The sequence below is a fragment of the Syngnathus floridae genome, chromosome 15 (assembly GCF_059516105.1).
Source record: "Syngnathus floridae isolate MCC-2025c chromosome 15, RoL_Sflo_1.0, whole genome shotgun sequence".
NCBI lineage: Eukaryota > Metazoa > Chordata > Actinopteri > Syngnathiformes > Syngnathidae > Syngnathus > Syngnathus floridae.
This window is the reverse complement of record NC_142427.1, coordinates 10,290,895-10,307,060: the sequence shown is the minus strand read 5'-3', so window position 1 is coordinate 10,307,060 and position 16,166 is coordinate 10,290,895. Positions and strand designations below refer to the sequence as shown.

Here is a 16,166-nt window from a genome sequence, read left to right as displayed (position 1 = left end):
GCGCACCGGGATCCTTCAACACTATAACATCTCGGATGGTTTATTCATTGACGCGCACAGTTTAACCCCGATATATTAAACAGATGAATTTTTGTGTTATTTTCATTGATTCCAATTTGTGTCTCTGTTTACAGCCCCCTGCCCCACCCCCACCCCAGGCAGCTGGATTATGGAACTACATCTGTCCAAGAATATCATCTCATGCGCGGGTGCAGGTACAAATCGAGATTTTACTTGACGATTACAATTAGATGCAGTTGCATGCCTCGTCAGCTGCTTGTAAGGGGGGGGGGGAGAAAAAAAAGATCAATTTGCGATGTTGACACGTGCAAAATGAGACACGACGACGAGCCAAAGTTTTCTTTTCACTTCTCGCTGCTCTTACACTAATTAAAAGCGCATTTGTCACTCTCTGGATTAGGCGACACCATTTCCTGGTGTCTTCATTTTCTTTTCAGTCCAGACATATGTGATTACATGGTGACAAGCTGCAATCCCTGCAGGTACGTTTTTGGTGCAACAATATGGATTTTTAATAGCAGAGCGCTGTGGGGCTATGGAGAAAATCTATAAATTTGAATTAAAAAAGAAACATTAATTACTCGGGGGGGGGGGGGAGACAAAAGAGTTTCCGCTAAATACAAGAATAGAACAATCCTAAAATAATTTATACTTAGAACACCAAAGACGTACACTGATTAAAATCTCAACTGCAATGTAAAACGCATGCAGCGGACATTTTCTGGCGTTTCCCCTCACTTTTGTGCTCATTTGGAGTTTTGTTTCCCCACCTGCCGACAACGCAGGTTAAAAAAAAAAAGAAAAAAAAATATCACCAAGGTAATAATCAGCCGTGTCCTTCTCTTGTTACGCGGCATGCAAGCGGGCTCCACTTTCAGCCGAGTGCTTCTCGCTCATGTTTGGACTTCACAACACGCGCGCGCGGCCTTTTAGGTTTTTTTTGCACTTCTCGACCTGCGGGCAAAATGCACCGAGCGCCGACCTTTAACCCGTCGGTGGCGAACGGCGGATGGAAAGGCTTTCTGAAGCCATCCATCACAAGCAAAGTGGGATGCGGCAGCGCGAGGACTGCAGGGAGGCTGACTGTTTACATTAGCGCTCATCTATCAGCCTGCAAGAAAGAAGTCATGTGCGATTCATGCCAGGAGCAAGAGGAGGACGAGGATTAATTAGGCGCGTCATTAAGTGGAAGCGCTACTAAAAAGACGTCATCTGTCATGTTAGGATGCATCCGAGTGCAAAAAAATAATAAAAAGACAATAAAAGAATAGGGAAAATGCTGTCTAATCTGAAATTGGAAGTTGCAGCACTCAACCGTGCCTGCAATACCGATTAAAAAAAAAATGAAATTTAAAAATTAATCACCCTGGTGCGCTGTTGAGACACGTGTTATAATATTTACGCATTTGGATCAAATTCATAATTGCCTTAATCTTTAATAATCCCTTTAGAATGATAAAAAAAACTTTTAGTCTCGAGATAAAAGTCCTTAACGCGAAATATAACACGTCATTCAGACATGGGGAAGCGGGCGGGGGAGGTCAGAATTTTGAAAGCTAAGGGCCTTCAGGGGGACTTTTCCGGTCCGACTGCATGGGATTTCATTTTCAAAAAAAAAAAAGGTCTTACAAGAGGAGTTGTGGCGCCGATGACAATCCCAGTCGGAGCACGTTGACAGACAGACACACACGCACACACACAACACGCACACACACTAGTCTGCTGTGTTTATGAACTACTGCAGTGGCTCACCATAACTATAATCATAATCATAATCCTAATTGGCTTTCTAAATAGAAAACCAAACATTATAATACACAAGTGGTTCAAATCATTTTCAAAAACAAGACGCAGGTTGTATTCCTTAAATTCAAGTATTACAAAAAAAGTCATTTTCCAAGAACAAAGTCCAAATTTTACATGTAAAAATCGGACATGCATAAACTGGAACTTCACTTGGAAACTGATCAGTAAAGTATAAGCAGGAGATTCCAAGAAAGAGACATTTAAGGATCTTTCTATAATCCTTCTATACACTCAAAAATGTAGGTAAACGTGGAAAATGAGTCATAGGAGCCACTCGCCGTGCATCAAGAGGAAATACTGGTGGTGCGTTCAGTGACGAGTCGACGAAATGGGACATTTTATAAAAAAAATAACAGGTTCAAGCGGGATGCCACATGGAATGTAACATTCAGAGACCGTTCATTAAATTTGAATATAGGCTATGGCCTAAGAGGCGCGAGTTGGCTGTGAAAATAAAAAGTAGTCACAAGATGCATTCAATGACATACAGGGTCAATTGTCAAAACGTTAACTGTAATCAAATACTGTACAAATACAGAAACGGAAGTCAAGTGCACGTGTTGCGTTCAATCACTCAATAAAATCGGATACACCCCGTTTCAAAGCAGCAGGTCGCAATGAGTTCAAGTAGTCATAAAAAGTAATAAAAAAAAAACACTACATGAAGCGATGCATTCAAGGGCGGTCCGATAAAAACGGTCAAAAGGACTCGTGAGAGACGTAAAACAGACCATAAGTCAGGTCATGTGGAAATGTTGCATTCAGTGACCGTTCAATAAAACTGGATAAAGCCTGGGATTACTTGAACAAACAGCAGGTCATAACGAGTTCAACGCAATCATAATAAAAACAAGTTGTAAAAATAACATCTGTGGAGGTGCGTTCAAGGCTCGCTCGATAAAATTGGGCACTCGGAGGTGAAATCTTTGACGTCCATCTTCATCAATACACAAGCATGTTTTGTCATTCAGTCGGAGACAACGTGGGTGCTTTCAAGTACAGTGATACATAATTGGAGATAAACCCAAACCGGTGAGATGATTGGCACACGTAAACGTTGCGTTCAAGCGAGGCTCGATTACAAGTGTCAGTGAGGAAGTGGTAAAATAAACATTAAGTCGGTGATCAGCTTGTCTCAAACAGGATTTGAAAAAAAAAGAAAATATTTGATTTATTAATTAAAACCGGACATTAGGGCACTATAGCGTAAACGTAAAAGTTTTCCCTAAATCTACGCAAGTGGTGCGTTTAAAACTGTACATTTGGGTATTTTTATTCAAATGTGGAAAATTTACATGGGGTACTATAGTCAACATTTCTAAAAAAAAAAAAAAATCTAAAAGAAATTAGCTATATTACAGAATTTCGATCATGACGCGTCCAAGGACGACTGAATTAAAATGTTTATTTTTTTTTAAAGCATGCCTTGACCCTGTTGGCATTTATTGGAGCTGATTGTTTACTTATTCGACAAAAGGGTCAGCTGGGATGGCGATAACACCCACGCACGCGCACCCACCCGCGCGTGCACGCTCAAAGCTATGTTACGTTGATTGAATAGGGAAACAGTAACCGGGCAGGCCCGTTTGCAAATGTTTGCTCATTCACGCGTCGATATAGAGGCCGTGTTGTGTGTGTGCCGTGGCGTGGCGTGGCGTGGCTGCGTGCGGGGGTGTCTGCACACATTACAAACATGCCTGCACTGAGCTAAAACCAAACAAAAAAAAAAAAAAAACTTGCATTGCATCGGAATGACAACGTTTTCTTGTGTGGATTCTGCGGGTGAATCCACATTTTTCCCGAGACGTTGCGTGGGAGTGTTTTAGTTCCACGCCACTTTAAGAAAAAAAATAAAGTTGCTGATTTGCGCGTTGCACATTTTTAGGTCTCGTCTGGTGACGTCACGCTCGGGGCAGGCTCAAGAGTGGGCGGGGCCGCGTGAATTGGGTCCCACGCAAGCAGAGCTCAACCTTCTCCTCCACTGTGGTCACGACTCGCGTGGAAGGAGCTGGCGAGAAGACAGAATTGCTCCAAAATTGCCCCCCCCCGCCTGTTTTTTTTTTTTTTTTTATAGGACTATAGTGGATCTTTGTCTGTCCTTCCCTCCCATGTCGCCACGCGTGTCGGCTTCGGCGTGGACTTGTCTGCGCCTCGCTACGTCGAACCGACACTCGGCGCTGCATGCAACGCGGGCCTGCCTGACTCGTCTGCATCCCTCCTTCTAATCTCCTCCAAGGTGTCATGAATTTGGAGAGACTCTCCGAGACCGCGGCGGTGGCGCGAGCCCACGCCAATCCGAACCCACCTCCTCCTCCCCGTGCGTCACGCGACGTGAGCCCCGCGTTCCACTTGCAACCCAGAAGCTCCAACATCACCACGAGCGCTCGCGGGGGGACTTTAGAGCACTCGAGCAGCGACTCTTCGGACGCCGAGCTGGCAGGTACATGAGGGGAAGTGGGGTCATGCGCAAAGTTGCAAATGACGTCTTTGGGGACCTTTATCCTGCCATGTATGCTAATAAGTCTTTAGTTAAGCCAATATAGCCATGCGTACTGATCGAAATGATAAAAAAAATACATTTGAGAGGGCATTTTAAATTACTTTAATTTTTTTTAATTTGCAGTTTGATGTGAGTGCCGGAATTATTAGATGTTTTATTTTTTGGAGGAAGCAAGAAAATGAAATGGAAAAAAAATCAAACTTAAATTGAGTTGCAGGACGCCAAGTGTAAAAGTTAAAATAATCATATTTATTCATTTATATTTATTTTTAAAATTATTTTAAAAAGCAGCATTCAAAAAGATTTTTTTTTAAATCCTCACGTCAGTGTTTGCAAATATTTAGTTAATAGTCAGTGTTTTTAAAATGCGCTTTAAAAAGTATTTAAGAGGCATTGTTTTTTGCAAGGTAAATTATTTTTAATGGGAAAACCTTAAAAATTTATATTAGGGATATTAAAGTGTCCGTTTAAGGGGAGGTGGAGGTCATTTTGGATGATTTAATGTGGGGGTGGGGGGGTCGTACACGCCAAAGCTGGAAAAGTCTTGTTTTGATGTCACGTCACTGAATAACAGTTTGCACTGGGACATTTCGAGGGAGCAAAAGAAAAGTTATGAAGGAGTTTGTGAAGGAGCCGTTTTAATTTTTGTTGCCCAACTTAAAAATAAGAAATTAAATCCGTCGTTACAAAACAACTTCTGGCAAGTAGATTTATTTATTTATTTAAAAACGTATTTTTAATTGTTGAGTAGTTTTTCCAGCCACCTTAAAAATAAACGTCATTTTTAAAAATTCTGTTATATATTTAAAAAAAAATTAATAAAGTATTTTCCTTCTTACGATTATCGCGAGTGACTCATGCAACCAAAAAATAGTCAGTTGATTTGATGTTTGGGTGTTGGACATCAAGCAGTTGAAATATTTCCAAACGGTAAATATGTCCAAACCACCATCAAGAGGTTTCTGAGCACTGCACGGATGCTTGATTTGGGATTAACCTTTGCGTGTGCATGTTGACAAAAAAGTGGAAGCGGTGCATGGACACGTTGAGTCATGACAGCGAGGGTTTTATTTTAATTTAAAAGTATTCAAATAAAATCGAATATTTTATTTTTGTAATAAGATTACTTCCCCCCCATTTGTTGACATAAAACTGAAAGTTGTGGCATTTAATGTAAATTTTAACCGCATCGTAAAATTCAACTTAAATAAAATACACTAGTGACGTCAAGGACATCGCCTTTGGGTAAGTGTACTTATTTATTAGAAAGTAGAACTCACTTGGACACTTGTGTCCCTTTTTGCTGAACCGTTGGCTGTTTTGTCATGCAATGTGCTTTAAGTGACGGTTGTACTTTTTAATGTCGACCATGCAGCGGAAAAGGAGCGTAGCAGCAGCAGCTGCGGCGGCGATGTGCGCGTCGGCGGCGGCGATGTGCGCGTCGGCGGCGGTGGTGATGAGGCGCTGTCGTGCGCCGACGACCCCAAGAAAAAGAAGCAGCGGCGGCAGCGTACGCACTTTACCAGCCAGCAGCTGCAGGAGCTCGAGGCCACCTTCCAGCGGAACCGATACCCGGACATGAGCACGCGCGAGGAGATCGCCGTGTGGACCAACCTCACCGAGGCCAGAGTCAGGGTGAGACGCGCCGCGCGCCAACAAATGGAAGAGGCGGGAGGATTTTAGTTGCGCAAGAACGCAAAATCTGAAGGATATTATCAAGTTTGTCAGTTGAGGGGGAATTTGGATGAATATTCTCAGTCATTATAACCCCAAAGGTGTGACTGGATTTCAAAAATGCATTTCCTACTATAAATGTGTTTGCGTAAAGCGCGCGTAAAAGTGCGTTTCAAAGCTGAAAACGACGCATTTTGTTTGAAATATGTACTCAAAGGGCATAAAAACTATTCACAAATTTTGAGGGAAGTGCGTAATAATGAGGTCATTTTGAATATTTTTGGAAAGAGGTTTATAAGGGTAGTCATTACAACTTTACCACATAACCCAACTAACAGGATCGTAGAAAAACACTCTAAATCTCCAAATCCCAAGTTTTTTTTTAAACATGCCGAGAGAGAAATGCAAAAGGTGCATATCGATCGGTAAAGAAGTGTAGGTATAAATGTGCTCATAAATATGTTTATGATGACGTCAGCATGAAGAGACAATTAAAAATTCATGGGCATTATTTTTCAGTTTGATTTTAAGCGGGTCAACGCTTCTTTGATTCAAGGAGTTTATATCAAAATGTTGATTTTATCTTTATTTTATATTATTTGAGGAGTCTCCATATGCTTTTTTCATTTGCTAAAAAACACCAATAAATAATGGTGTTTTATCCGTACCACCACGTGCGCTAATGGATTGCCGATGCTAACATACTCATGTTGGGTTGCTGATTTATATGTTTAAAAAAAAAAATCAAAACGAAGCATGCCTAGCTGCATTTCAATCATGCTCACATCAAACAGGGGCGAAATAAATCCAACAGTTTGGAATTTATTGGCTGCTGCAGGTGCAGTCAGGCCCTTTCATACATTCCATATTTACGTTCTCATCGACATTTAGAGAGTTTAGAGAGTCAGGCAACAAATACAGATTTTGTCAGCTCGGACAATTTAGGCGACGACCTTTATTCCCTTTTTAAATTTTAAACGTTGATTAAATGGGACGTTGAGCGTTTCTATTTATCGATGTGGCCGCACGGCCAGCCAAAATATTAGGGACACCCAAGAAATATATTTTATAGGTGTACCTTATAAAATGAAAAGGGCATTTTTAGAAATGCGTATTTTTTTAACGATTTGTAAAACGCTGTGGTCGTTTACGATTGATGCATTTGAAGATATACTTAATAAATTGAAACTTTGAGGGATGTAGTTTTTATTTAGAGTCACCTAAAAACCTTTTGGGGGGTAGGAAACTAACAGGTAATTTTTTAAATCAGCACGTGTACTTTATAAAGAGGCATTTCGACCTATATGTAAAGTTTGGAAAACGGTTTCTCATTCATTGACGGGCGTATTTTTAGACATCATTTGGGGGCGGGGGGTTACTGTGCGCAAGCTTGCCCATGCAATTAAGTGTCTCCAATAATTAGGCTCACGCCATTTTCGTCGCATATAGGCTATACTGAATGCATTTTGCCGTTTGTTGGTCGCGCGCAGGTGTGGTTCAAGAACCGGCGCGCCAAGTGGCGCAAGCGCGAGCGCAACCAGCAGATGGACCTGTGCAAGAACGCCTACCTGCCGCAGTTCAGCGGCCTGATGCAGCCCTATGACGACCCCATGTACCCGGCGGCGGCTGCGGCGGCGGCCGCATACACCTACAACAACTGGCCCAACAAGAGTTTACACGGCCCCAAGAACTTCCCCTTCTTCAACTCCATGAGCCCGCTAACCTCGCAGCCCGTCACCATGTTCTCGTCGTCGCCGGCGCCCATCACGACCATGAGCGTGCAAGCGGCCGCCGCTGCCGCCGCGGCCGCCCACGCGCACGGTGGCATGCCCTCCATGGGCGGCCCCCCGCCAGGTCTCAACAACATCGGCAACCTCAATACGGCGCCGCCGCCGCCTCCGCATGGCCCACCGGGCCTCAACGCAGCGGGCATGTCGTCGCCAGCCTGCCCATACGCGGCGGCCGGCTCGCCCTACGGCGTCTACCGGGAAACGTGCAACCCGAGCCTGGCCACGCTCAGACTCAAGTCCAAGCAGCACCACTCCAGCTTTGGCTACGGGGGGCTGCAGAGCCCCGCCTCGGGTCTCAACGCCTGCCAGTACAACAGCTGACCCGACCCCGCTCGCGACGTGACGTAACACGACGAGACGTGTTGCTCTGTTGTCAATGGAACACTTGTTACTCTGTACATACGCCACATGTAAATATATACTGGCTTAACATGGACAATATAGTTGTCTTTTTTGTTTGTCGTGCCCGCTTATTCGCTTTTGAGCAATTCTAAAAAGGCTTCTCAAAAATGGCGTGGGGGCTGGAAAAAGAAAAGTTTTTCGTGCGGCGTGCACAAGCCGCTAAAATTAATAGGGGGGGGGCGGGGCTTGAATAAAGTGCGACGAAAATAGGATACACAAGACGGAGCTAAATTTAATTTCCAATTGTGCACATGAAATTTGCATGAAGTAACGTGAGCTTGTCATGTTCGGAGATCCTTTTTAAAATGTAAAACGCGCCATTTCCGAGTTGCTCATCAAGTAATCTAATCCACGGGCCATTGATATCCTATCAGCACTCGACTGATATTGATTGTGTGTTTTAGATGATAACAAGGTGCAAGTGAGGATTAGGCATGTAACAAGAGTAAGAATAGGAATACAAAAGGATCATTGGAGGGTTTATGAGTGAAATTATAGGTCAATATTTGATGCGCTATTTCCGTCTACACCTGCAAAATGTGACGTCACTGAATGGTTTTGTCTCATGAAATTCATTTTGTAAATATCATGCAGCTATAAAATGCAAAAAAATCTTTCAGTTTCATTTGAATATTTTCAGCCAAAGAAAAGGTGTGGGAACAAATATTTGCTTTTTTTTTTTTTAAACGGGGACTTTTATTTTTATTCGTGTTTCCCAAAATTGACCTTAACATGAAGCTATATGCCGTAATTTTTCATCATATTTTTTTCATGTAACTTAGAAATGAATTGAATTCACAAACGTTTGCAAGCAGTTCGTATTTTAAAAGAAGGGTTTCTTTTTCACGGGTGTTTTCTTTTGGAATAGTAACCTGACAACTCCAACTTTTCATAACATCAGTAAAAAGTAATTACTCAAATTATTTAACTTTGTAACCTACTTGGAAACATTTTAACTGCTTAAACAAACGAAACCTGACAACATTTACTGTCAGTGTCTATGCGCGCGTGCTAGATACATGTCCATTATTTTAATTTTGTTTATTAATTTGAAAAGATGGGAGGGGTGGTCGTGTGTCAAACATGATTGCTTATAAAAACAAAAAAGCTGCGAGTTTCCCCAACAAGTCCCAACAGTGAAAAAGCAACCAACTTGCGTCACATTCTTTACCTGGGCGTGGTGATGGTGCACTTGGTTGGGATCCGTTGCATTCGAACCCATCGACGGGGCCAGAAGTCGAGGGGGTCGCTTGCCACAGCTCGCAAAAAAACAAAAAGTGGGGAAAAGTGAGATCTGTGATTGAAGCACGAATGGGAGCGTACGCGCATGCGCATAGGCTTGGCTTGCTAGCATGACAACAGGAGCAAAACGCAATGACAATACAAATTGGAAATGTTCATTTTGTGAGATATACAAAATCAATGTTAGCTCATCACACAAAATTTTCACACAAAGTTTACTCAACTACAGAGTGAAAAGCGCACTTGTTTGGGGTTAAGGTGCTCTTTATAACATTGAATGTCTTCAAATGTATGCACATATTGGATGTAAATATAGTATAATGTTGTTCTCAGGGAACTTTGGGGTCAGTCCAATTCAGCCTCATTCTCCAAAATGGCTGCCAGCAAAACATGGAGAAGGTGAATGTTTTGAAAGTGCAAATTAAGGCCAACAAGTTGTGAGTGCTAAGCTAACTGCTCAGACAATACTCACCACCTGCTAGCATTAGCATTGGTCACCTAAAAACAGGTATTGTTGCTTTTAGGGAACTTTTGGGGTCAGTTCAATTCAACCTCATTCTCCAAAATGGACACCAGTAAAATATGAATGAGGTGAACTTTCAAAAGTGACAATTAAGAGCAACTTGCAAAAGCATTTGTGAGCTGTCATACCTTTGCCTGCTTCCATTGGCAAAAAGTTTGAGCTTCCGGAAGTTCTTTTTAAGCAACCAATGAGAAACGAGAAAGGGGCGGGGTCTTTAAACGTCATCAGCCAGCAAAATGCTTCTGTTACTTTATGGGATTGAAGATGGATTAGGAAATCCTGTCAAGTGGAATCCGGACACAATAGTTGCAAACTGTTGCGCACACTAACATAAATCCACCTTAGTTGCGTGTGCGCCGGGTGGGAACGCAACACGCACGCCAACGCCCCACGGCTGCACACTCATTTGGGGATTAGGCCGATGATTCGTCGGGTTGTAGCCACCGCGTGCAACTGTCAGTGCGTGGCCGCCGAAAGCGGTTGACGTGCAAATAAATAAAAATAAATTAAAAATAAACAATTACATATCAGTTTTCTAATTGCTCATCTTTTTCCCACGTTGGTTACCTGTCAAACTCTTCCAAAAAATGCCTTTCACAAACAAAACCCAATTCAAAAATCAGTGTAGAAATTCCATTTATGATTGAACAAAACAAGACAAACATGAACACAGAATTGAACAAAATAAAGTTGGGAAGAGGCAAAGCGGTTTTCAGACTTTTCTGCGAGTGAGCGCTCTTCTCTGGAGGAGCTCTCTTTGGAGCCCAGTCTTGCTGAGGTGGCTTCTTCTTTCTCCTCTTTTTTTTTGAGGGGGGGTTCTAATGATTTTATTGTTGGGGGCGAAAGACAAGTGTAAATCAACCCCCCCTCGCAGCCCTTTCAAAAATACGCCACGAGAAACAGAGACTCGGAATAAAACTTTATGCGGTCGTCTGCATAGTCGCTCTTCGCATTTCTGACTGGAAAAAAGACACTAGCGAGCATTACGCACGGAATATAGGAAGAAATACAGAGATGAAGCTATGCGGCTTAAGTCCTTTTAAGGCGCTTTTTCCCAATACAATAATAATTATAGCAATCATATGCAAATAAATATATATTTGTTTTATTTACATGGAAAGAGCAACCTTGTCAATAAACTTGGCCATCTTGATGTCTCGCTTGGACAGTCCGCCGCAGTCGTGCGTGGTCAATGTGATGTGCACCTGACACACACACACATTTTTTATTGGCCAGCAACAGCATTGACATATATTTTGTCATTTTCTTAAATGTTTTAGCAATTTATAGCTTATTAACACACCTATTAAAGAGTTGCAGCATTTATGCAAATTTCTTTTCATGTATTTTCAGGATTTACTGTTATTGTTAACACTCATTTTCTAGATGTGACTTTCTTTAGAATGAACTTTGAAATGAAATAAATCAATAAAAACAAAACCTATAATAAATACTTCAAATGTCAGCTAGTTGTATTGTTAATTTGCTTCATCTGGAAAAGCTTATTGGGTTTGTAGTCACCTAAAAATATATTTAAAAAAATGCAATTGTGAAAACTAAAGAATGTTAAACAAAAAAAAAATTGCTATGGAACAATCTCGTAGTGATGTTTTATATTTTGAGTGCAGTGTGTGTGTGTGTGTGTGTGTGCATTCCGCCAAGACAAGCGTGCCAGCGCGTGTTGTCGGCGCTCACCTTGTTGTAAGTGTTGAACCACTCAGGATGATGGTTCATCTTCTCGGCCTGCAGCGCCACGCGTGACATGAAGCCGAATGCCTGAAAATAAAAATAAGAGCCGTCAAATTCAAATAACATCTCGGGTGGCAGTAGAAGGAACCCCATTGAGAAAGCTAGCATGAATTGAAAAAAATAGGTTAAACAACATCAATGAGACTAAATAGAGTCCAAATAAAAATGACTTTTCTAAAAACATGCCGCTTACTTCCTGTGATCTTTTGGCAGAGCAAGACAGGCTCATCTGACGCCACGTGCGCACACAGGAAACGGCGGCCGCACACACGCTTCCCATTGGGCGCGCTCCAATCAGGACGCGGGCGGCCATTACGCTTCTTGTAATTATCTACAAAGTCCCCAGCGAAATCCCCGCTCATTGCTCGCCGCGAGGAAAGCCCATTTCGGAGCAATTTCCCACTGCAATCTCAATTAAGCCCCTAAACACTTCCTCCCTGCCTAATTAGATCAACTGAAAGGCCATTGTTTACACGGCGGCCCGCGCCCGCACCTGACATGAGCAAACGGCATCGCCGGCGCAGGAAATTGGCGGCTTCTTTTCTTTCCCAGCGTCGGGAAAAAGTCCGAGCGACGGCGTAAGGTGAGCCGGCAGTCCGATTGGTTATCGGCCCCGCCGATCGATTGAAGTAATTGGCATATTCCTGCAACTTGACCTTGCTGCCACCAATTTGGCGTCCGAGGCGGGTCTGCTTTGTGTCTGCCGTGTCAGTCGTTGTCCGTAGGCCCACGGGCGTTGGCGCTTGGTTCGGGTGCCGCTTCAGAACTTGTAGTTGGTATGAGCCAAAGTTTATCCGTGCAACACAGGCAAAGTTTTGCAAATTCTAATGTGTCTTTGACAGATGAAGTCATTTGCTTCAAAGCTAGCATTCGGCTAGCTTGTCAACCTTAGCCGCTAGATAGCTTGTGAACACATAGCGACAATTTTACAGGATGGCACTTCTTAGCTTTAGCAAATCCACTGATGCAATTAAAATGCTGTGTTAGCTCATTTTAATCATAGTGATTGGAAAATTGTCACGATTATACTGGAACATTTTTGCGTGAGGTCATTAGCTTTTCCAGGTGTAGCAAGTGAGCGTGTACTCGGGTTGAGAGAGTCGAACGTGAAACCAATGAAGAAGAAGCGGGATGCAACACGAACCCTAAAGATGAAGATGTAGATTGGGGAGACAAAAATGAAGGGGGTGGGGGGTGTTAAAGTAGGTGGGGGTCCACTAATCCCACAGTACATATGATTAGGGATTGAATGTCCAGAGAGGTCGCCAGACATTGGCCTTCTCCCTCAGGGGCAGTAACGGGAGTGGCGGGACACAATGGCGGCCAAGTGTTGGAGCAGGGAGGGGTCAGCCTGCTAACGGCTCTCCACTTGGACACGCTCGACAAGGGTCAAGGACTCAGACGGTCAATGTTTCGCTTTGCTCTTTTCTCAAAATCTGACAGGGATGCATGCTAGCAGCGGCGGTTGCCTAGCCTGAGCCGAGTCGGAAACAAACACTCCGAATTGACGTGATGGAACGTACACCCTGGACTGGTCGCACAACTTGCCCGAATGACGTCATTTCAGCCAATCGGAAACCCGAAGGTGCGTTAAACACTGCCCCCCCCCCCCCTGGAGCTGTCAAAGTCCGCTAATTTGACATGACGCTGCGCAGGCCCCCACCTCCAATAATCAGAACCACACCAGTCGATCGCCCCCGACCTCCCCCGATCTGCCATTTTGCAGCTATTACAGCATGATTGTCACACAACACGGGATGAGGCGCTCCGACCGCGACCGCCGCCTGGAAGAAACACATGTCTGTTATTTACAGATCGGCTTTCCGCCGCCGCGCCGTCCAAAAGAGGGCTTAAGACAAGCGCCCGCTCCGCCTTGCCAGGACTAAGTGCATGCAGATCTCTCTCTCTCGCCGGCCCGTGCGTACAAACGCATTCTTGTCAGCGTGCCAATCGCGCGCCCGACGCTTAGCGCCTGGCCACGCCCTCCAGGAACCGTTTGAACAGAGGCGGCTAATGAGGCCGATGACGAGGTGACCGCGCCTCTTACGTCTCCTTTGTCCTTCCAGAAGCTTCCAGCTGCTGCGGCGGGGCGTGACCTCCGCCAAGGCCCCGCTCTGAGCAAAAGTCTGGAGTCTCGGTTCACCGAGGACGACGGACAATCGGTGTTTATGTTCAAGTTTTGAGTCTGCTTTGTGCAATTGCTTCTCAGGAGCGGCGTACGCACCAAGCGGAACGGTCGCTGCCAAATGCCAAGCAGATGGTCGCATCCGTAAACAACACGAGCGCATAAACAGACTTTCAAAAAGTAACCTGGCGCCATTAAAAAAAAAAAAAAAAAAAAGACGCCATCCAAATCCCATGTTGCCAATAGGAGTGGGCGCCGCCTCTCGGAAGGCGCCGGCTCCTCCCTGACAGGACGAGCAAAAGTGGGAAACTGGCGAGAGCACTCGCCCGACACTTTCCACTTGCTTTAGTTAAAGGAAAACCAACTGGGCTAACAAGCAAGCAAGGTCAGATGGAAACGCTTCATCTTAAAGTTGGGGAGGGGGCTCTAGCACCCCCTAAAGGCCACCCGTGAAGGTGAAAAAAGGAAATATTTGGAAGTGCTTCAGAATCAGAAAACCTTTCCAGAAAATGTAGTACTTCTAGTTGAGTAATTTGGGTGAATTTAATAAAAACAAAATTAAATAGCATCTTTATTGGAACAAATGTCACAAAAATGCTGGAGAGGTATTTTACAGGCAAATGTTTTATTATTTTATTGTTTACTGTCATGTATGGTTTTTATATTTTTAATTTGATGGGCGAAGCCGCGTCTGAATGTTCTAAACTTCTGCTTCCAAGCCAAGCTTCCTGCGGGACTCGAGTCTGAAGCTCAACTTGCCATGTTGTGCTTCTGTGCCTTGCATCCAAATTGGAATTGTCAGTCTCCTGAGAACTTTTTGTTTTGTGGGCAGAACGAAGCCTCTGCATGTCTGATGAAAAATGAAATCTACAATGGCTTTTGCCAACATTTGTCCAGACAGCGGGCCTGCCAGGAGTTTCATTTTTTTTTTTTAACGCTGGCCAGATGAAACTTTTTAACCAATTTGATTTGTTTGCAAAAGAAAGGGCCACCTGGCTCGTGTCAGCGTAACGCGGGGTGACACGCGGCGGTAAGGGAAGAGGAGGAGGCGGTCCGCAGGGGGAGGCCGGCCCCCCACTTCAAAAGCGGGGAAGTGTAAAAAGGGCAAAAACAGCACGCTTCCAGGGGCTAAAACAAGCGGCGGGATTAGAGGAAGTCCGCTAAGTGGCCTTGAGCGCTCCCACCAAATTTTAAACAACTTGGGTGTTTTTTTCTCTCTAAAATACAAAACTACAAATAGTTCCATAAATTTAAACACAAAAATCTTGTCTAGTCGCCTTAACTATTAAGCATATGTTTTTGCTCATTCTCCTAAATAGTATACATTTGTTTTTAATCCACATTTATATTAGTAAACAGTAATAACTCTTGCTGTCATATTCTATTTTAATTTTGTGAAGTCACCTGGTTGAAGGTCTTAAAGTGAAGCTCTTTGAAGATGGCATCACGGTCCTCCACCTCCATCCAGCCCGCGGCCCTCAACTCCATCACGTGCTGGTCCCGGTCGGCCGGAGGGAGCCAATGAGAGTCGGACGACTGCACAAAAGTGAATTTTAACTTTTGCAGTTAAAATGACACATAATAAAGCCGCTACACGCATATTCTAGTAAATAAACCCAGAGATAAAAAAGATGCGTTGTGGGTGCAATATCCGCTGAAACCGCTAGACGGCGGTGCAACCCCATCAGCAATGAAAACCGACACGACTTTGCAGGCAGGAACCAACGAATTAATGACTATGAATGGCTGACTAACCTATTTTAAGGCATACAGTACTACTATTAATTATTACTCTCAATTTAACACAATCCAGGCTGGGTTTCTTATGTTTTATGGCTGGATCTTTAATTGGGCGTCGTAAAGTTGTGACAAAAACTATAAACACGCGTGAAACGCCATCAGTGGCCACCTCAGCGTACGGAGAAAACATGAATAAAAGTTGAAAAATATCAGATACCTGTCGTCATATGTTTTCCGAATAACTCCTAAAATACTCGAAACAGTCTAAAATTGTGTTTAATCCCAAACTTTACGACCGCAGACGTTTTTGTTATTTGAAAGCCTTTGACCTGGGGGGACAGGCGGAAGTTTGACGTCACAGCATGGCCACGCGTATGTAGACTCGCTAATAATTCAAAACAAACGACGTGACTATGTTGCTCACCATTTTAGTAGTGTAGTTCCTGGAGATTAGAGCCAGATTGAGGCCGCTGATTTTGGGCAGACCGCGGGGCCAAAGGCTGCTGGCTGCCAGGCTAAACATTAACCAGGACATGCTGTGTGGAGCTCCGTGGGTTGTCCTCTGCCGCCACCGCCGCTCGTCAAGTCCTCTGC

The 16,166-nt window shown here is 43.9% G+C and overlaps 3 protein-coding genes across 5 annotated transcripts in view; 1 reads left to right on the top strand and 2 right to left on the bottom strand.

Moving 5' to 3' along the window:
- Positions 1-10,420, bottom strand: part of LOC148386614 (uncharacterized) — a 37,494-nt gene extending 27,074 nt beyond the window's left edge. Inside the window, exons 1-2 of one of the 2 annotated variants that reach the window (XR_015863087.1) lie at positions 9,908-10,080; positions 9,365-9,452 (exon numbers count right to left, since the gene is read on the bottom strand). The gene's annotated coding sequence lies outside the window, so the exon portion shown is untranslated. The other variant, XM_088398843.1, reaches the window with a different exon arrangement.
- pitx1 (paired-like homeodomain 1) lies at positions 3,675-8,812 on the top strand. Its single transcript, XM_088398821.1, has 3 exons — positions 3,675-4,267; positions 5,703-5,962; positions 7,492-8,812. Exons 1-3 carry the CDS (start codon positions 4,069-4,071, stop codon positions 8,110-8,112), a joined length of 1,080 nt encoding a protein of 359 aa, XP_088254947.1. The 5' UTR covers positions 3,675-4,068; the 3' UTR covers positions 8,113-8,812.
- Positions 10,421-11,041: 621 nt separating the features above from the next.
- LOC148386613 (pterin-4-alpha-carbinolamine dehydratase 2) lies at positions 11,042-16,141 on the bottom strand. Of its 2 annotated transcripts, XM_088398841.1 has the most exons (5): positions 15,997-16,141; positions 15,237-15,368; positions 13,371-13,491; positions 11,654-11,734; positions 11,042-11,163 (listed from the first exon to the last, which is right to left on the bottom strand). In XM_088398841.1, exons 1-4 carry the CDS (start codon positions 16,105-16,107, stop codon positions 11,676-11,678), a joined length of 423 nt encoding a protein of 140 aa, XP_088254967.1. In that variant the 5' UTR covers positions 16,108-16,141; the 3' UTR covers positions 11,042-11,163; positions 11,654-11,675. The 2 variants fall into 2 exon arrangements, with proteins under 2 accessions (XP_088254967.1, XP_088254968.1); XM_088398842.1 differs by lacking the exon at positions 13,371-13,491.
- Positions 16,142-16,166: the final 25 nt, after the last annotated feature.